The sequence below is a fragment of the Pleurodeles waltl genome, chromosome 9 (genome assembly GCF_031143425.1).
Source record: "Pleurodeles waltl isolate 20211129_DDA chromosome 9, aPleWal1.hap1.20221129, whole genome shotgun sequence".
Taxonomy (NCBI): Eukaryota; Metazoa; Chordata; class Amphibia; order Caudata; family Salamandridae; genus Pleurodeles; species Pleurodeles waltl.
The window spans coordinates 329,683,219-329,705,138 of record NC_090448.1 but is presented as its reverse complement, the minus strand read 5'-3'; the positions used below and the strand labels follow the sequence as shown (position 1 = coordinate 329,705,138).

At 40.9% G+C, this 21,920-nt stretch overlaps 1 protein-coding gene across 1 annotated transcript in view; it reads left to right on the top strand.

Annotated features, from left to right (window-relative positions):
- AMT (aminomethyltransferase) overlaps positions 1-21,920 on the top strand; it is a 191,114-nt gene that overhangs the window by 116,153 nt on the left and 53,041 nt on the right. Inside the window, exons 3-5 of the mRNA XM_069206857.1 lie at positions 12,463-12,543; positions 17,336-17,467; positions 19,623-19,701. Coding sequence (XP_069062958.1) covers positions 12,463-12,543; positions 17,336-17,467; positions 19,623-19,701 — 292 coding nt within the window. The remainder of the gene's footprint in view (positions 1-12,462; positions 12,544-17,335; positions 17,468-19,622; positions 19,702-21,920) is intronic.

The following is a 21,920-nucleotide window of genomic DNA, read 5'->3' as shown; positions in this document are numbered from 1 at the left end:
TAGTATTGCCACAGCGGAACACAACAGGTGTTTTGGCTGATGAGTTCAACCAGCAACAGAGGGGCAGTACTAACAAAGCTATGGCTGACGTGATACAGAAATGTACTGAGAATGCATGAGCAATGTTTAATGAAACAGAAGACTCAGTGGTTGTCAAAGGCCATTATGCCAAAGTGGAATTTGGGAAGATATTTGTAAATGAGAAGAGGAGTATAATAAACATCTGGGTCAAGAAACTATTAAAGCCCACTAGAGGAATGTGGGAAAGATTACGGAAATATGCGGAGGAAATAAAACATATCAAGAGATGTACATTTTCATGTGACGAACAAGACTATACAGCTCTGAGGTTTCTCAGTTTTAGTTGTAAAAATTTAAAACATTAGGAGGGAATACAGCCAAGTGACCATGCAAAGATAACAAGAACTCGTACATCAAAATCTGGGTGAGAAACCTACTCTGAGTTGAATGATCAACCAGACACGGGCCAACAAAGCCCATAGAGCACTGTTTTCAGACAATTTTCACCTATTAAGACAGAACAAGGTCCCAGGAAAGAAAGAGCAAGGCAGCCCAAAAGTCAAAGAAGAAGACCACGCAAATGACTTACAAAGATAAGATGGCAAAGACAAACTTGAAAAAAATGTCATGGGAAAATAAAACAGTAATTGGAATAGATCAAGTAATGAGTAAGAAAATTGACTGTGGTTAATCTTTCGTGCCATAATTTGGCTGTTGACAAACGGCCTGCCTAAGAATTTGGACTTTCCTTCTGTCCAACAGCAAATTTGAATTACAGCACTATAGGTTTTGACATATTCTGGTTTATCAGACAGTTAAAATTGTAACTATATTTTTAATCAACAGCAAAAGAAACAAGCATTTGCAATGCAACGGGTCTCGCGTTTGCTCATGTTAGAGCTGATAGCGTTGTAAACTCCTAACCGGACTTTTCACCTATCAGCAAAAGTGCATTTATATACGTACCCCGAAAAAGTGCAATTAACTATGTAAAGCGCTCGACTTCTGCCAAGCGAAATCGCGCTAGTAAATTAGAGAAAAAGTAGTCCACGAGCCGGACAGAAAACAGGGAGCCTTGCATGTTTTCTGTTCTTGGTCGATGCGCTTGAGGAGGGCTAGCCACCGGAAAAGGCATGACGTATGCATGCCTTCGACTAATGAAAGCAAGCAGAGTTTATTAGGCAAGCCCACGAACCAATGAAAAACACTGACGTGATGTCGACAGGGCTCCGAGCCCTTTTCTAAACACTAAAGCGTCTTGCTGCGATACGCATGCACGAGCGCATGCAACGCAGGCTCGACCCTAAAATGGCTCTATAGCAGTGGTTCCCAACATTTTGACTTTTGTGGACCCCCACTTTATCATTACTGGAACCCAAGGACCCTCAGTGAATCACTATTGGAATCCGTGGAACCCCACCCCCCGCTCCTCCCCAAATAGGTAATTACTGAAAGCTGGGGACCTAATCAGTTAATATTATTTAATTTTCTCAGCAGTCATGGACCCCCCTGAGGAGGCTTCGCGGATCCCCATGGGTCCCCGGACCACAGGTTGGGAACCACTGCTCTACAGCATCCGTATTCACACCCAATCATGGGGATACTGTTGACAGTTTATACATGGGTGATATTGAAGGCTTGGACACATTTGCAGAACTGCAGGAATAGGATGGGGGTATGAGAAATAGAAGTAGAATTACTCCAGGAATTAGGGTTAGAAATTGATAGGGTCAGCAACAGCCACTTGAAACCTAAGCCACTTTGTATACGAACTACACTACATGATAACATAGACACGTTTCACAACTTAGGGCCTGATTTAGAACTTGGCTGATGGAATACTCCGTCGCAAACTTGATTGATAGCCCATCCGTCATATTATGATCCCCATAGGCTACAAAGGGATCGTAAAACAGCGGGCAGGGTATCCGTCACGTTTGTGCAGGAGTATTCCCCTCCTGACAAGTTCTGAATCAGGCCCTTAATAATTAAAGATGTGGTTACCTTGCAGCATAACCTATATAACCAGTTTTTTAACAGTTTGATCAAGGGTGTGCAATATGGTTCAATGGGACATGAACCGGTACCAGAGAGGGATGCAATCAATTGCAAAAATCAGAATGCTGACTTAGTGTCACAACATTTAAACAGTCAATCGATAGTCAAATAAAATTAGGTATCTCTCTGTTTTTTTTAATCTGATACCCAAAATGCACAAAGACTCCCCTAAACACAATGGGGAGTTCAATCGTCTTCTTTAACTGAAGCTTTTTGGAAAATACCTGTCAGAACCACATTCAGAGGGCCACGGGGCAAGCAGGAGATGGTGTGCCCAGTTGTGCAGGTTGAGGCTTTTTACTCTTGTTGTCCCAGAGTCCAGCCTACTGTGGGTCCTGAGCAACTGGGACTCATACCCTTTCAGCACTTGACTCTCAGCGGTAGCACGAGTCAAGTAGCCCAAGGCTTCTTGAAGTGGGATGGGGCAGATACAGGGGGGTGTACACAGGCTCACAACACAAAATATGCACAGCAGCAGCAAATAATGATTGTCCAGTCAAATAGTTGGTTTTATAGGCATTGGCAAAGTCATTAGATCTTGCCTCTGTTTTAACCATGTGTTAGTGTTTTAACTATGTTTTACAATAGTGTGGCTGCTGTTCAGCATGGCTAAAAGTTAGTGGCATAGAGTGGTTAGGGTGGGGAAGTTTAGGATAGATTGGAGTTAGACTTGGGTAAAGTGGAGCGGGGGGTTGGGGGTAGACTGGGGTAAAGTGGAGTGTGGTGGATTGGGGTACATTGAGGAAGATTGGCATGGAGTAGATTGGAGTTGGGTTGATTGCTGTGGTAGATTGGGGTGGAGTGTGGGAATGGATTGTAGATTGGGGTAGATTGGGGTAGAGTGGATTTGGATATATTGAGGTACACTGGAGTGGGGTAGATTGGGGAAGCGTGTAGTTGGGTAGATTGGAGTGGGGTAGATTGTGGTAGATTGGGGAATGGGGTAGATCGGGATGGGTTGAGGTAGATTGGATTGGGCTAGATTGGGGTAGATAAGGGCATGGTAGAGTAAGGTATATTGGAGTACATTGTAGTGCAGTGGGGTAGATTGGGGAAGAGTGGAGTGTGGTGGATTGGGGTAGATTGGAGTGGAAAGGAGTAGATAGGAGTGGAGCAGGGTATATTAGGGTAGAGTTGGGTAGATTATAGTGGGGTATGTCCGAGTTGAATAGAGTGGGATATATTGGGGTACATTGGAGTGGAGTGGGGTAAATTGGAATGGAGAGGAGTAGGGTAGAGTGGGGTAGATTAGGGTATAGTGGGGTAGATTGGGTGGATTATCATAGGGTAGATTGGGGTGGGTGGATTGAGTGGGGTATATTGGAGTGGAGTTGAATAGAGTGGTGTGGGGTACATTGGAATGGAATGGAGTAAATTGGAGCGGAGTTGGATACTTTGCTGAGGAGTAGATTGGGATGGGTGGGGTAGATTGGAATGGGGTGGAGTTGAGTAGATTGGAGTGGGGTAAGAGGTGTGAAATGAAGTGGCATAGAGTGGAATGTTGTGGTGTGAGTGGCGTAGATTCAAGTGGAATGGAGTGGCATAGAGTAGAGTGGTATAGAATGGAGTGGCGTGGCATTGAGTGGAAAGACATAGTGTGGAGTAGAGTAGTGTGGTAGCACACTGCTATTACAGACAACACATTTACAAATTAAATCAGACCATTATATTTGCATCAAAATATGGTATTACTGCAGACAAATGATAATGTGTGCAAATGTCATTACCTAGTGTATTGATGGTTTTTTATTGTATCCAAATATTTGTTTCCACCACACTTCAGAATTACAAAAAATATGCTTCATTTGTACTAATTCTAATATATTCTGAAACATCAGAACAGTTAATTGTTTTGTTGTGTACTAGGAAAAAACATCCTACACCCTCTCCTCTGACGTGGGTTCTCAGTAGGAATGTTACATAAATTCTCTCACTTTTAAGTCAAGAAAAGAAAACACTAGGCTCCCTCAAAAGACACGGCCTGACATTTGACCTCTGTCTTTGAATGCACAGCAAATGTGAAGAGATGAGAGCAAGATTCAGAGGCCTGTTTACGGAAAGCAAGTTTGTGGAAGAATCGGCAAACAAGGTTTGGGAAACTTGAGGGACAAACTCAAGATGGACAGCTGAAACAAATAAAGCTAGCAAATATAGAGCCAGAAAATGAGTTAGAAACCACAAAGCCAATGGTCAGCAATGGACAGAATTAATTCCCAATGAAGCTTACAGTATGTCCCCAAGATGTTGTTAGCAAACCAGGCAGCTGCGTTGTCTGACAAGCTTCAACCTAAAAAGGAGTGTTTATTTTACAGCTACCACCACAAAGGGAAAGAGGACATTCAGAATCAACTTGCAGAGCCCCCTGAGGTCAGGCTCTAGTGTTTATTTGCGGGTTCCTTTAGTCCCATTCCCTCTCAGAATCTAGTGGTTATTCCCCATTCACACTCAGCTACATTGAGGTGAAGTCCCACTAGTAATCAGAATTTCAGGAGTCCCGCTCCTGGGCGTGATCTCTTCAATGACACTGGAGATACAGCTCCTGTCTCAGGTAAGTACTTTGCACCCAGTCCAAGGGGCTTCTGTCAGTGGGCCTCAAGTTCCTTACACATGGTCGTCCAGCCAAAGTGACCAGAAATTCTTTGTTATTCGTTCTCATTGGATTTCTCGACCTCCACTCCACATGTTTAACATGCAGCCCTGTGTCCCCCAAAATACAACCCAGAGTCACCCATGTATTGTACCATTCGTAGGCACACATACACCCAGCACATGCATATAACATACACACACTGCACAGCACTACATCCTTCATGTATTGTTCCAGTTACAGGCACACATACACCAAGCACATCCGTATAACTGGCACACACTGCATAATACTGCAGTAGGCCTATATTGTACCATTCGCAGGTACACATACATCCAGCACATGTACACAACATACATGCATTGCACAGCACTACATCCTTCATGTACAGCACCATTCTCTCTCACCCCCCCCCCCCCGCCCATGCATATTACATACAGCAAATGCACAGGACTACATTGCACCTGTATTGTACCATTCATAGGCACACGTACATGCCACATGCATACAACATACATGCATTGCACACTACTACATTATTACTGTATTGTACCTTTCACAGGTACTTATACACCCAACATATGTACATCACGTATGCACTGTGCAGCATTGCACACCAAACCGATGAAGGTTGAGGGTGAGTTAAGCACACAACAGCAGAACTGTGTCCAGTGACACAGGTAAAAAGGACCTGTTCACTCCTACTGATGTCTGCAAAGTATGTTGCCCCCATGAGGGGTGTGCTGCTTAACAAGGGTAGCACTTTGGACGCCCATCCCATCCAACAAGACCAGAGTCCATGAGACAAGCCCATGTCATAGCGCACACGCATGATAAGTGTTTGCCTAATCAGCATTAGGGATCCAGATATCAGTACAGTTGGGGAACTCTGGACCACTCAGGGCAGGGGTACACGTACATTACCATGCAGATTACTTTTCTGTCCCAATAATACCTCATTTCACCTTGACCGTTTAATCTTGCCTTGAATGCTGAGCCTACCATCCTACTGTGGCGATGGCACCAATGCCATCACTATTCACTGTAATGTAGTCTCACTCTACATGTGTATCAGACCTGAATTGGTGTATACACATGCAGACACTTTTTCAGTGACAAACCTATATGTCTGCACAATCATTCCTTGATGCTGATATATAAGCTCCTTGTCTGCATTGAAAATAACATTTGTTTGCACAGTGACCAATGGTATAGACTACTGAACAAAACTGAAATTGGAAGTTGTTTGATGAATAGTTACACACATATTTACATGGGATGATGGGAGATGCAGATTAATACTCTGATTGTGAAATATTGCTGACCTGCGTGTTGTTTGGGATAAAACTATCAGAGAAGCCAACAAGCTTTTGAAATGAATTTCCTTGAATTACCTGAATCTAATATTCATACATAATGTCAGTCAGAAAGAAGTTGACTTCATTGATTTTTCCGTCATGGTTAAAGATAATTGCATCCATACTAGTCTGCATAAAAAACACAGCAGGTAATATTTTGTTACATGTATGAAGCCAACTTTCCACCAAATTAAAATTGAATATTGCTTCTGGGAAAATCGTTGGAGCTAAGCACATTTGCAGCACTAAGGCCATTTTCAATGAAAAAGAAAAGACAATCACTGAGATATTTAGAACCAGGAGTTACACATGCAGGGCACGCTAAAGCACCCACAGGTACAAGGGAAAGCCTACTAGCTAACAGTAACAGAATTACACAACCCAGTAAAATCAGACTAATGACCACATTCAATGTAGGTTTCTTTACTATCCATCAGATGCCATTATTGGTAAACTAGTTACTTCACATTCACTTGTTAAATAAGGAAGTTGAAATCATTAAAGGGCATTTTGGTACGCAGCCATTTTTAACATGCACCACTACATGGGGAAACAAAGTTTTTGTTTTTTTTTGCTGTGGGAAATTTAAATTTTTCAAACACTGCGCTAATCGGAAGACCTTCACATTGCCTACTGGCGCAAACGGCAAGATCAGGAAGTTGATCATCTGCCCAACTGACTATTGTACTTATGTCCTCCAGTGCCCATATGGTCTACAATACATAGGCAGTACTATCTCTTCTATCAAGAAAAGAGTATTGGAACATTTAAGAGCTATTAGACCGGGGACCATACATAGCTTTTGCAGCAAGACATTTGCATTTTATGCAGAAACATTACCCTGATACCTTGTTGTGCTTTGGTATGGAAGACTACAGAAAACTGAATTGGAGTATATAATTTTCTGGATACTATGCACCCAAAGGGGTTGAACATTGAAGTAGAACGTTATGTACATGTTAGGTAAATCTGGATTGTCATGATTATACAATCATTAATATCTTATTCACCTGATATGTGATGTACGCAAAGCTTTTATTATGAACTGTTGGATGAATTTTTACATTATGAGTCTTCTGACAAGCAACCAGGCAGGGTTAGAGTGCCAGAATGTCATGTTTGTTCCCATATGCTAAGAAAAGGGGCTGTAGGTGTTTAGTATCTACTAACATATATATGTAGTTGTTTCGCTCTGTTGCGGTTTATTTTGGTTTCTTTTTTCACTGAGCACTTGAACAGCTTGCGCACCCAAACATGGCTCAGGACAGCTTTTTCTGTGGGCAGTAGGAATAACGGTGAAACCACAAGAGTTTCTTTACCTAAAGGTGACGGCGATTATGTTTGTTTTTTTCCAAAACATTCTGTTAGATAATCAGTTCTTCTTCTTTTGATTAGATTAAATGGACACTTGGCATACACAAGTTTTCATAATTAAACTACCAATGTGTTGATTTAACAACCGTATGATTAACATACAATTTAATCTCCTGTACGATAACATCCACAGTCTTTTTATTCTGATTATGTTAACACATTCTGCCAATTTCTCTACCATGCTCATGCTTCACGTAATAGCGACAAGAGAAATGCAATCCACCCCCTGGAATTTCTTCGGAAAATGTATTATTAATATTGTTAGGCAAATAAAGTTGTTACCAATCTTTTGATGTATGATTGTTTTCCCACAATAAATTGTAATGTGAAGTAACATTTGGATTTAAAAATGATTTATTGCCATTTTTGGGTCTCTGCTGAAACAGCAGGCTGTTGCTGATATTGATCACTATTGATTGGCTTCATTGTCACTTATTTTCTTCCATTTCATTGTGAGTGCATATCTGCACGTCAGCTTCACTTCCTTCTCCTATTTTTGTTCTCTTCCCTGTAGCACGAACCAAGAGTACTGGTTGATTTCTCAATTAGTGTTCTTCTGCGATGCTTGCACTGGGATTGTGGTACTTTTTTTTTTGTGTACGAGTGTGTTTTGTTTGTATGTTCTTTTTACACACTCGTGTGTCACTCTACCTTGTTTTTAGCTTCCTTTTATGTTTCTTCATTTTTGCTTTTTGTCTTGAGACCAATGTTCCCGTCGCTCGTTGTTTGTTTCCCATATTTTTCAAAACTTCACTTTCCAGTAAGCCGCCTTTTTTCTGGCCAATCTTTTCAGAGCTGCAAAGTTACATGTTGCAGCATCCGTGAACATTGCCTTTGTTTATGACTCGTCCTAGTGTTGGTGTACTGCCGCCGTCCTACCCAATTTTAGGAAATCCAATGTAAGTTACATGTTTTTAAATAGCACCAAATGCTGAAAACAACGCTTGCTTAATATGCATGTTTATATGTGCTGTTAGCAGTTCATAGGTTGTACTCCTCAATAGCTCGTCATACCATACTCAAAGTATGATATATTATACAGTTATAGCCCATGATAAACCAGACAATACCATACTGTAGATTAACAAACCATAACATACCATATTCCACATTAACAAACCATAACATACCATACGGTAACAGCCCATACCATACTATACTGTACAATGACCGGCCTTACCATATCATGCTATGCAATCAAGTCAACCTCTCCTCTCTTTACCTCTGTCCACTCTCGAACCCTCAAGTCAACCCCCCCCCTTTACTTATATGCATCTTTGAGTCCTCAATTCACCCTTACTTCCCCTTACTTCTGCCCACCCCTGAACCCTCAAGTCAACCTCACCTCCCTTTACCTCTACCCACTCTGAGCCCTCAAGTCAATTATTGAGTAATGGTTGCCAATACAATAAGTAAGCAATATGTGAATTATGTAACAAATTATAAGGAAATGTGAATTTCCTTTATTGCTTTCACAGTATGGGGGGTCTGTTGTCCATTTCTATCATCAACAAATGTTGTTATAGGTGATGGAGCACAATTATGTATATATAAGTTGCTGCAAAGGAAGGACATAGGCCGATATTTTTCACAGGATGTCTTTAATGTTTGGCTTTATCAATCCCTTCTCTATTTTTTTCTGTTTTTGTGCTTCAGTTGAGATTGTGGAAGGCCTTGTAGCATAAGTAATGTCTCTAATTTGGGGGAGTCATCAGGAAAGGGAGCAACAATTTCTTACACTTCCTGATTTTGCTCTGATTTGTAGAGTACTAACGCCATTTAAGGTAAGTAATCCATAGCTGGATACACCTTAGGCACTTGGTCAGATCCACAAGTGGTTCTAAATCTAATACCAACATTCTACATTTGCCTTCTTACTACTTAGTTAAGTGTACCATCCTTCTTTTTTTGGGGGGGGGACATCGACTTTACCATCAATGATTTAGGATTAATAGGGACCTTGGTGAAATTGAATTGACACTGAGGTAATTTGCGTAATTTCAGGAATTTTGCATTATGCTTCTTATGCGAAATGTCTGAAATTGTCATTTGTGCCTCTTTGCATAATCATGCACCATTCCTGGTCTAAATTCATCACAAATGTACTGGAACGACAGAAGGCGAGTGGCTGCTGTTCGTAGTGCTTTTGTTAAATAAGTCCGCAGGTCACACTTCGACACGAGGATACATTGTGTGCTAAAATATATAGCGCAAAATGATGGATTTTCATTTCACGTATTTACACAGTATTTAAGTAATTTTGCTATAATTTCATGCAATAACGCAAAAGCACATTATGCGAATTTCACGGACCCCTAGCTTTATTTTTTAAGAACTTGTGTTTTATTATAGCTTTGTAAAACAAAAACTAAAACACAAACTTCACTGACACAGTATTCTGCCCAATGATCACACTTATGCCTACATTTTCACAACTCAGGTGTATAGTCAATACAGTAGTTTGTGGTCAACCTCTCAACTTCTCTACCCTCCCGTCATGGCTGCAGTGCTAACGTGGTTGATAACATGGCTAGCTCATGGCTATCCAGAACCTTAGGGACATGATATACAGAAATATTAACCCTCCTACCCCCTTCCATATACGCACTCAACATCACTTTCAGCTTTTAGAGGTCTAAGTTCCAGTACCTCTACACCTTCTCCTTCCAGCCCTCCACTTGACTCATTATTTTTGTCTTCTCCACCAGCTGTATCATGGTAGACCATTGAAATATTTATTCTATTGTGTTTTCATTGGTTCTAATTTCACATATCCTAAGTTCCTCTGCTAATCACCACTGTGAGGTCTCGCTCCCAGGAGTCTGTGGTTAGTCCCCTTGATTGAATCTATTTTACTGACACCGATCTCTTCAGAAGAACATATCCTAACAAAGCAAACTTCTGCTACATTTTCATGTTCCTACATTTGCTAGTATGTAGTGTTTAATAGTAACAATAATTTTTATGTTGATCAATGTATGCACTATCTGGTACCATTACATATTAATCTCACCACAGGTCCATAAGATATGTCTGAATGTGGCCTCACCCTCCCAGAATTTAGGGTACATTGCTCATCTATGTGGCTACATTTTGTGCAGCTTGACAGGAGGTCACATTAGTACGGTGGAGAAAACTGTGTGCCAGCTGTAAACACGGGTTCCTGGACACCACCTTCCACATCACGTCACCTTCCACTCCACGTTGGTCAACTGCTCCACTGGAGTGCCTCCCACAGATGCCTCACCTACCACAGACGCCTCACCTTCATAGGGCCATTCACCCTGCCTTCTTTCAAAGCCCTATACATAAAAGTTATCAACTTGTGACAGGTACCCATATCGAAGATCACGTCCATTGCAGCCATGGCAGGCGCTTCAGGGATTTTCCACCATACATCTCTGGCGTTTTTTAATCAATTCGGCGTATTGTAAGAATTGCCGACGCATGACGCAGCCTGTTCCTGTGCATCACACACCTCTACTTAAATGTCAGAAAGCGCAGGAGCTTGAGGGTTGTCAGTTTACCAGGCACAATATACAAGCTTTGCAACAGGCAGATACTGAAGACTTGTTGGTGTGTCTGGTACACTGCTTGAAACCCATTACAATGTCAATGCGTAGCAGAGGGATGCAGGTTCTCTTGAGCCAAGCAGATTTTAAAAGAAAAACAAATCGTTAGCTGAGCCTAATGAGCAGCAAAAATTAAGAACAGAGTATGGTAGTGGGTGAGCATGTGGTGGAATTCAGACACAGGGATTCTCACACTTGAAAGGCTCCAAAATCATCTAAAATGATAGCATTGATTTATATTTAAATAAATAGGGTTTTCTTGACCTTCCTGTTGAGCCAAGCCATTCCAGCCAGCTGGGAAAATGAGAAAGCAGCACAATACAGTTACTTGTGTAACAGAATCTGAATTGCAAAGCCTCTGGGCCATCTTTTAAGTAAGTGTGAACTGCATGTCCTCATTAGCATTTGAGAGCCAAGTGTAGAACGGGATTACATTTTTTGTGCATTTGGGGTGCAATAGTGTCTAAGGCACTGCTACACCAGCGGTAAATCGCAGTTCTGAAGATGAATAGGGCCACAAAACTACTGATTGGCTCAGGCATCAAAGAAAAGTCCTCTGCACTAGCTTCTTTCTCCATCTTGCCTTTGTCATTTGTTCAGGTAGCTACCCATAAGTTCATCTAGGACTTGTGCAGCAGTCCAATGTAGCTCCATCAATGAATGTGATTGTAGCCAGGAGCCCTCTGACTCTATTTGGTGATAGTTCCATAGCCACCAGTCCCAAATGATTCAGTCCTCTAGTATGCTGTAACAAACAGTCACCAGTGAGTTGATTGTGTGTCTATTCTAGTAGCTAGGAGAATATTTGAGCTGCACTGTGAATTGCCCAATCAGGTTTCTTTTGCACCCCAACATGATTCTGTACCTGTAGCCATTGTGTGACTGTTTCTGTATTCCTCTACACCTCCATCCTACATCAGTACACCATGGCCAGTAAACCAGTGCCATTCCATACTCTATAATCATAGTATGCTGCAGCATTTTGAACTGCATACTGTCCTAGACCCAGTAGGTTCTCTATGAGCCCCACAAACTATCACTTTCATTGGAAAGTACTCTACCATGACTCGACCTCCTGCTTTAATCAACCTAAGGTGCCTGTTATATTCTTTCACGCCTACTCCAGGACCCTGCTGAAAAATCACTTTATGTATGATTGTCATGTTTGCACTCTGCCGACATCAAAGAGTCCACTGTTGCTCCATCCCTTACATTTTTGTCTTAGTGCCTCATACTGATACCATAGTGACAGGTTCCCTAGACCCATTCATGACTGTGCAATTAGGTGCTCAAGGTAATACTATCCTAAGACTCTCCCCCAAGAGCAATTGGTAAACGTTTGTCTCCACCCATGTAAACTGCACTCTTCATGTGGTATATGCTGGTGCTTTGTTGAAATCCATGTAATTATTTGAAGAGTCAATTTGATCTAGTACTCAATAGCTGGAATAGTAGTATTTCATGAGACATACCACATTTTTATATTTTTCAGACTAAAGTGTTTGGCAGAGATCGTGTGAAGTTCATGGAGAGCCTGGTGGTTGGAGACATTGCAGAGTTGAAACAGAACCAGGTAAGTTTCACAAGGTGAAAATTCATGTGATCTTTAATATCCCTCTGTTACAGATCACAATCAATAACTGGTTATGTTTTTTAAACCTGACTATTGTGTTTCTTACTTTTTCAGTTTGTGTATCTGTTTTATGTACTTCTCCATCAAAGTATCGTAATTTACATTTTAAGTGGTGAATACCTTCACCATCATGCAGGATCCTAGAGCACCATCTCCAATTTTGAAAGAAAGTAAAGATGTTTGTATTTTTGTTAATTTTTTTTTTTTTTTTTTACATAGCACAAATGTTCATCGCCATATTATGGCCCTTATTACAAGTGGGTGGTTAACTTTGATGGGCCTGGTAATAGGACTTTGGGGACCCATGGGGCTTGTTGGACACATCTGAATTAAGAGTACAGCAGAAATAACGCTGCTCTGTGTTATTTAGCCTGGATTCTTCCCAGTTATGCCCCGTGGACTTACCAATATATCTGGTGGGTGGGGCGATGGGGATCAATGCTGGGAATTTTTCCTAGCCACATCTAGTGAGGACCCGTGTTTGCATTTTTTACCAATTTGTAGTGCTTTGGGGACAAGATGTACTGAGGGTTCTTGCAGTCACAAAACCATACGATTTGGCAGTATGTTATGTTATGTTAACCAATTTATATAGCGCATAGCTACCCAAAGGCCTCCCAGCGCTTCAGCAGAACCTCCTAGCAATTTCAGTATAACCATGTTTTCAGTAGCCACCTAATGATTAGTTCCTGGTCAGTGAGCCGTAACGATAAAGGTAGGGAATTCCACAGCTTCATGCCTAGATACGACAAGGACCTTCCGCCCCATCTAGCCTTTTTTACAGAGGGAATTGCTGTGAAGGATGCTGATGAAGACTTAAGATGTCTCGAGGGCTTATAAAAAGTGGCCAAAGAATGCAGCTGTGGGGGCCCTTTATCATGTAAGGATCTATGTATATAGCATAGAGCCTTGAATTTTATTCGCTGCTCGACTGGGCGCCAACGCAGGGTGAGAAATGCAGATTTCGCTGATTCATGTTTAGGATTATTAAAAAGCAGTCTAGCGGCGGTAATCTGTACCACTTTAAGTCTCATTTTCACGTACTTTGGAGACCCGAGAAAGAGGGCATTCCCATAATCCAGACGTGAGCTGATCAAAGCCTGTATAATTAATCTCTTGGCCAAAAACTGAAGGATTTTAAACACCTTCCTAAGGAGTCTATGCCAAAGCACGAGGCCAAGGTTTTCTTTGCCTGTTGATCCATGGCTAACAAAGGATCAAGCCAAATCCCAATTCGCTTAATATGTTCATTGGGTACTGGAAGCTCTCTCAAAGGAGACAGAGCATAGGAGGATGGCTTTAAAGGAGCTTGAGAGCCCAAAAACATAACCTCTGTTTTGTCTGCATTTAGTTTTAATTTACAATCTGACATCCAATTAGATATTGCCCGTAAGCAGGGGCCGAGCGAGGTGTCTAATGAATTATGATTTGAAGTCAAAGAAAACACCAATTGTGTGTCATCGACGTACGTTATCAGAGAGAGGCCAAAAGGCTCCACTACCTTAGCAAGAGGCAATATATAAATATTGAACAACGAAGGGCTAAGGGAGGAGCCTGAGTTAGACCCCATTTACTATTAAAACAATATGAATAAAAAGATCTAGCCAGTACTTGGAATGAACGTGTGCTTAAAAACTCAACGCAGTCCCAGTAACTCCTTCATCCTCCGGAGTAGAATCCTATGGTCTATCGTATCAAAAGAGGCACTAAGATCCAGTAACACTACTGCCGAAGCCTGCCCATCATCGAGGCCCCATCTAGCCCCTTCCATTACTGCAGTCAGAGCCGATTCGGTACTGTGTAAGGGTCTAAAACCCATTTGGGAGGGGTGTAAGATATTGTTGTCCTCAAGATAGACAGACAAATGGCTATTTACATGTTTTTCTAGTATTTTAGTAAAGGCTGGTAGCAGGGAGATGGGTCTATAGTTGTTTAAAATTAAGGGGTCTAGGTTGGGTTTTTTGATGAGAGGTTTAACAATCGCATGTTTCCATTGAGAAGGGAAAATGCCATTCTCCAATGACAGATTCAGTAACTCAGTCAAAATAGGTGCTATTATTGATGATGCATGGGCTAGGATCGCCTGAGGTGCAGGGTCGAGGGGGGTCCTGATTTAAGAGTGCCCATAGATCTTACAACACTTCCAAGCGAAACAGGGGGGAAATCTGAAAACCTTACTGTCTCATTAAAAGGTTGTACCTCCGTATTTATATGGCTCGTGGGGTTGGCTTGAAATGCTAAATAAATCTCAGTGATTTTGTTCTGAAAAAAAGAGCCTAGATCATTACTATGCTTATAGGAGGCTTCTACCCCTTCTCCGTATAGCTGTGGAGAAGCAATATCTTTTAGCAACTGAAAAATTACTATATAGTATGCAGGCTTGGCATCAGCAAAAACCCTTTTACAGCTGTACTAAGTCCATTTTGCGATTCAGAAAAGTTTTTGAATAAATTATTATCAAATAGCAATTTGGAAAGGGAGTTATGTGTGCAAACAGTTGATCAATTATCCACTCATGTCCAAGTGGTAACTGATTTGCGTTGGCAGTTTAATTGGAAGTTTATAGTTGGTCAGAGCATCACCACTTCCTGCTGTCATTGAAGTTTTTTTAAATGGAAAACTAATTTTGTTTTTAAAGTCAGCTGTGGTTCCAAAACCCAGTCTACTTTTTTTTTTTTTTTTTAAAGGTTTACTGTTGTGAATAAAATAAATTTTGCCTTGCTGACCTAACATGTCACCAGGCCTTTTGATATTGCCATTAGCTGGTCGTAAATTGAGACTTGCCTAACATATATATGAAATAGGCAGATAGTTCTGTGTTTCATTATTTTGTGAACCAACCTATTAGTTCATTGGTCGGTTTGTAAAATAAAATCAATATGCTATTTGTGACTGCTTTTTGCGACCACTTTTATAGTATATAGGAGTATATTACATACATCGAACACCTTGTCCTTTACAAGCATGAGTTTTGATGGTATAACTACAAACAGATGTACACTATTAAGGTGACAACTGAATACTAGCCTAAACAAGGTCTGGGGACCGTATACTGTCATGTTTTGTGATGTGACTTTTGAACGTATATATTCTGAGAAGGTTAGTTACTAATATACTAAATCTTGTTTAGATAAACTCTAAATATTGTATAGTGGTCCTTATTTACATAACTTGATGGTTTTGCTTATTATTACTATTTCACCTTGATTCGCTTTTTCCTCCTCATCAAACCATGACTAAAACTATTGTTCTCTTTTGAGACCTGTGCTATTATTTGATACGTGTAACGATGTTTTTCTTTTTTTGTTGGTTTTCACCAATGGTGTGCCCTCTGATGCCACCATTCTTGTCAAGGTAAGGAGGTCCTGATAAGGGAGAGCTTCAAAACTTCAAAAATAAATTAATTCCGATCCCCTCAAGTGAATCTGAAAAACACTGAGCTTTGTTTATCAACTGGTTCACTTAGTCAGAACTTTGCTTTTTAAGCAACTTCTTCATTGTCCTGTCCTCTGGTTTGTTTCATTAACGCATCTTGCAACCAACTCTCTGGTAGAGACAAGTGTGATTAGTTAGGAGGTGAGGATTCCATAGATGCTTGTGATGTGTGGTGGCCAAAGTTACATTTGGAGGCCCATTTAGAAGCTTTTAGTTCTCACCTTTGCACCTACCGAAGTAGATATTCAAAGTGGTGGACAGCATCTGCAATACAAAGCTCAAGGATAAAGAATGAGAAACAAGTTAATTATCTTTATAAAGTTAAGTAAGTATCTCAATGTGGCCACTCGGGTAAATACAGGTAGCTCCTCCTGTTTCCTCATGCTGTCCATCCTTAAAAAATATTCAGATGGATTTCCTAGAGCACCAGACACACCGCCATTCAAGCCCTAATAACTAGCTGACTAGACCTTGGCAGCTCACTCTGTCGGAATCCCCAACCACCTCCTCTACTTTTTAGACCATCCAGAAAACCACCAACTGACTTGTCCTGGATCTCCCCCGGCATACTCAAATTACGCCTGACCTCCGAGATCTACACTGGCTGCTATACACAAACGCTGCCAATTCATACTCCCCACTCTTTCTTACAGGACAAAACATTGGACCGGCATACCTCAACTCCTGCCTCTAGTTCAATAAGCCCACCATACACATATGCTTTGCCTCTCTTTCTCTTAACACATACACCCCGCATTTGCAGAAGCAGAACTGGAGGGCCAGCTATCTAATTTCTTGCACCCAAAACATGAACGACTTCTGCCTGCACCTGAGATCCTCCTCCTCGCTTCCAGAATTCCGCAGGAAGCTGAAGACCCAGCTCTTCAACTAAGACCTTGCAGGCAACCTTCACACCCGCTCCAGCGCCTGGCTACCCCACGAATAATTAGTCTCACTTTACAAATCCTTATAACATAACACAACATCCTTGCAGTGAATATCTACGTGCTAAATTCATACTTTTTTAAGTCTTTATGTAAGCAGAAAGGGGTCAACAAAAAATTCGGAAATATGAAAAAAAGCATTGAATTGCAAGAGATAAGACTACTAAGATGCAGAAAGGAAATGAGATCGAAGAGGAATGAGGGTTTTTTGATGACCTTTAGTTATTCACATAATGCAATATTCTGTTATTTTACCATTAGCTACCATAGGGAAATAGGCTGGGAGAATGATATGTTGTACGTTGGCTGTTTCATCCTCTCATGCTGTTTTGTCATGCTTTCCATGGTTGCAGGGTACTCTCTCTCTTTTTACCAATGAAAAAGGAGGGATCATCGATGACCTTATTATCACCAACACCTCAGAGAGTCATCTGTATGTGGTGTCGAATGCAGGCTGTGCAGCAAAGGACTTTGCCCTGATGCAGGTATGGGAATGCTAGCTAGTTTTTAGGTCGAGCGCGCCAGTGCTTCCGACCTGTTGTTATCTATTCTCTGGGCTTTAACCGTGCCCATTTCACACCCATCACTTTCCTTTGTTCATGGGCTTGTGTTTCAAAATTCCCTTCATTTTATTTGTTAAAGGCATGCATACGTCATGCATTTTCCGGTGTTTAGCCCTCCTCAAGAGCAACGGCCAACTACTGTTAACATACGCAGCGTCCATGTTTTTACAGACCGTTTTGGACTACATTTTTACTTTTAGTTTGACCTTCTTTCGATCAGCAGTATTGGAGCTCTTTATGCAAATTTGTCCACTACTGCGGCTCGAGTTCCCGCTGTCTAAAAATTTAAAGCGGCATGAGTGTGACTAAAAAAAAAAAAAAAAAAAGATACAATGACGAGTAACTTGTAGTTATGCAAATCACTCCAGTACTGCTGATTGAGTTCCAGCAGAACTCGATCAGCAGTATTGGAGGGATTTGCATATATACAAGTTACTTGTCATTGTTTCTTTTGTGTTTTTAGTCGCGCTAATGGCATGTTTATTTTTTATACAGTAGGAACTCGATTGGCAGACTGGAGTGCTTTATGCAAATCACTTCATTACCGCCAATTGAGCTTCCGCTGTATAAAAATTTAAAGTGCTATGAGCACAACTCAAAAACAAAAGAAACAATAACGAGTTACTGGCACACCATTCCAATACTGCTGATCGAGTTCCTGCTAAGCAGTATTGGAGTAATTTGCATAATTACAACTTACTTGTCTCGCACTCATGGCACTTTTATATTTTTTTATACAGCGGGAATTGGGTCGACAGCATTGGGGCACTTTATGCAAATCACTCTAATACTGCTGATCGAGTTCCCGCTGTATAAAAATTGAAGGCGCCATGAGCGCAACTCAAAAACAAAAGAAACAATAACCAGTAACTGGTAGTTATGCACATCGCTCCAATACTGCCGATCGAGCTGTCGCTGCGGGAACTTAATGTGCAGTATTGGAGCGATTTGCGTAACTACGAGTTACTTGTCATTGCTTCTTTTGTTTTTCGTACGACACATGGCGCCCATAGCTCATTCAAGTTTGACACAGCGCAGTGGGCAGTTTGGAGTACTATTCATGAAGGCCAGTTACTTCTCATTGTTTATTTTGTTTTTCCTTCACGCTCATGTTGCTTTCAAGTTTTACACAGCTCAGTTGGCAGTATTGGAGCATTTTGCATGGCTACCATTTACTTCAAATTGTTTCTTAGTTACCTCACGTCACAGTTACAGAGAGGGATAGTGCATCCTGTTCATGCACAGCTTACAAAATGTCAGCACAAAGCTTCTTTAACTGTAGTTAAGCACTTTCATTTTGTTCATCGTTGTTTAGAGCTATGACCCCCTATCCTTCACAATTCTTGTTTCACTGTTTCTCATTAAAAGTTCACTTTTGTCACGCATGATCTTGTAGAGCTTCTTGCTCAGTGGTATTATGTGGCAGGAAAGGACCGAATTGAGGCAGGGTTGACCAATTTATATGTCAAAAATAGTCCACTTATCCATTTACAATTCCAATAGCTATTGCAAATGCAAGACCTATTGCATTACTAATGCTTGTTTAATAAAGCTCTCTCCCGCATTCCTGTTATTTACGTGTGCTCTGTATGATTGGGCTGTATTAAAATGCATCCAAACTCCATTGCTCTTTCTTTTCAGTTGAATGTGTGTGTCTTTATCTGTTGTTTTCTGGCATCTTGTTGGGTCTGGTGAATTTCCTTGCACTTAGTACGACAGTCATCACTCAGTTATGCTATTTGGCCTTTGCTACCCTGAACTATGCCCTTGGAACCTATGGACTCAGAGATCATGAAAACAGGAACCGAAAGTAAGTAGGGATCTAACAGCCATGTTTACTTTGTCAAGTTTCCACTCCTGGAGGCTGTTGAAGGGTCAGACTAATCATGTTATTAGGGTTCAAAGAGTGTGTGCAGTCACTCGCTTGGTATTGAATTTCGATGGATCAACGGTGCCCTCTAGCCTTTAGCTTTTCCCTTACGTCTTCAGATGTGCAGAATTTTATAAATTTGGAATCTCCTCATCCAGTCCTCGCACTAACCAGTTGTCTTCTTCGTTCCATCTTTTTATAATCTAGAATAAGGTCAAAGAGTTCAAAGCTGCAGGACAAGACGTGGACCTGGAGGGTATGGACAATGCTCTCCTAGCACTGCAAGGTAACAAAAGCAGATTGTCACTATTGTACCCCGGATTTACACAGTCTAATAATTCGCTGTCTGTTACAGATCTCCTCAAACAAAAGCCTATTCATTGTACTTATACAGACTTTAAGAATGCGCATGGAAAAACGTATTTGGGGTGTAAGTTAAACATTAAAGTAAAAAGGAACTATAGAACGTAAATCAGATATGGTTAGATGGTGTTCCCGGAGGGGTTTTAGCAGGAAACATTAAAAAAATAATATTTTATGTTTTTTCATGTAGGACTACAGACGAGCCCTACAAAGTAAAAGAATTCAAAGTATGGCTCACCTACATTCAAGGCACACTGAATATGTAACAATAATCTTGCTCCCAGTACTAAGGGGATCCTTTAGGTGCGTGACATCAGATGTCCTGAATCTGCCCCACACTCATCTCTCCTGGCACATTTGATGGTGGGTCATTGACTTATTTTATATTGTGAAGCACTGACTGGCTCCTCCGTCTGAACCAAACAGCTGAACCTTCAGCTACAGGGTTGCTGGCCTGTGAATCATGATTTTTCCTTACGCAGCCTGCCATTACAGGAATGGCGGTCCCGGACAGGATAAATAGCAATGACCTCATGCCCCGGTCAAAGCTGTGAGCCTGCCACTGGCTATTGCTTTTTTCTTTCACTGAAGCAAACCCCCTGCATTTGAGGTGTGGGGTTGTTTCTGTGAATCAAAACCAGCATCGAGCTGTCCTTCACAACATGACAGCTTCTCTGACATTGCATTTGAAGCCAAGGAGATAAACCACAGTCTTTATAACATATGCTTTAATGGTGTCGAGACCAGAACATGAATAGGAACCTATCCATGTGTGATAAGCTTATGCATCATTGACCCTATGAAGTAGACCTGTGAGTATATTTAGCTTACTCTGGAACACTGTACCAGGGTGACAGAATATAAATACAAATATTCGTAAATTGTTTTCAAAGGCAAATGATATCTTCGGCTGGGTATCTGGACCACCCAGGCTAAACTGAGATTTCGGTCATACATTTATAAATATTTATCTAATGCACAGAATAGCAAAAATATATATTATTTCCTATATCTGGTACAGTTCAGGGTTTTCATCCCTAGAAATTGTCCTCTAAAAGTACTCTCATCGTGAGCTTTAAAAACAGTAAAGCATTTCCTGTTGTCAAACAATGGCGATTCTAGACAAAATAATCCCAGGTTATTTTAATATTATTTATTTTTACCTGTGTGAGAAATGTTTAACTTATTTGAATGCATATATCATTTAATGGAGATAAACCTGTTTCTACTGTGTCTATGTGAAAGTGAGACTAAGCTTTTGGCTGCCATGCATACCTAGCCCTGAAAGGGTTAATGAAATTACATTTATAGAAAACCTTTTTCATCAGCCGCTGGTTTATGAAGATTACAAAATAAATGACTGACTGGTGGGCAGGGGGAATTGTGCTGCTCTAGATGCAGCAACCTCTGATGCAAATCTACTTATAGACAAAACTGAGTTGCTAACATTAATTTAATCGCTAGCAATGTTTTTGGAACTGTCAAACACAGCATTTAGGGCTTTCAGAAATTTCCCTCCTCCTGTTCTGTTTATAGTAATCCCTTTCTAGGTTACTTGCCTTGATGCATGTTAGTTGCCCGTTTCTAAAGGATGAGTTGAGGGCAGCCGTTCAGGCAATTACGCTATATTGTTCAGAATTTTTTATCTTTGTCAAGTACAACATTATACAAGCCCTTTGTTAGAGAGGGCACGATGTGTAGCCTTCCAGCTCTTTACTTCAGTTTTACTCCATATAGCACATTTTACATATGTATCTCCTAGGACCGTGACCTTTTTGAGTCCTTGTTACTTTAAAAGTAGATGATTTTTTACGCAGCAGTTTATCGAAGATAATCATTTGGTTTAGATTGATGTTCAGAAATGAGTGCATTTACCTTAAATAGATGTTTGAGTTAGTCAGATAGCCACCGAATGATAGCTAAGAGACACTCTGTAATGGCAAAGGGTACACTAATATTAATCTGTACTATATATTATTCTGTATATGTAGCATTTTGTATACCAGAATCTTTGTTGTAAGGCAGCAATGGGCTCTACCGAGTCAAAGGCAGACATACAATCAACAAGTGATTGGAGGGCAGCAGAGTTCTGATAGTATCTATAGAGCATGGTTTTTATGGCTTGATAGATGGAGGGATGTT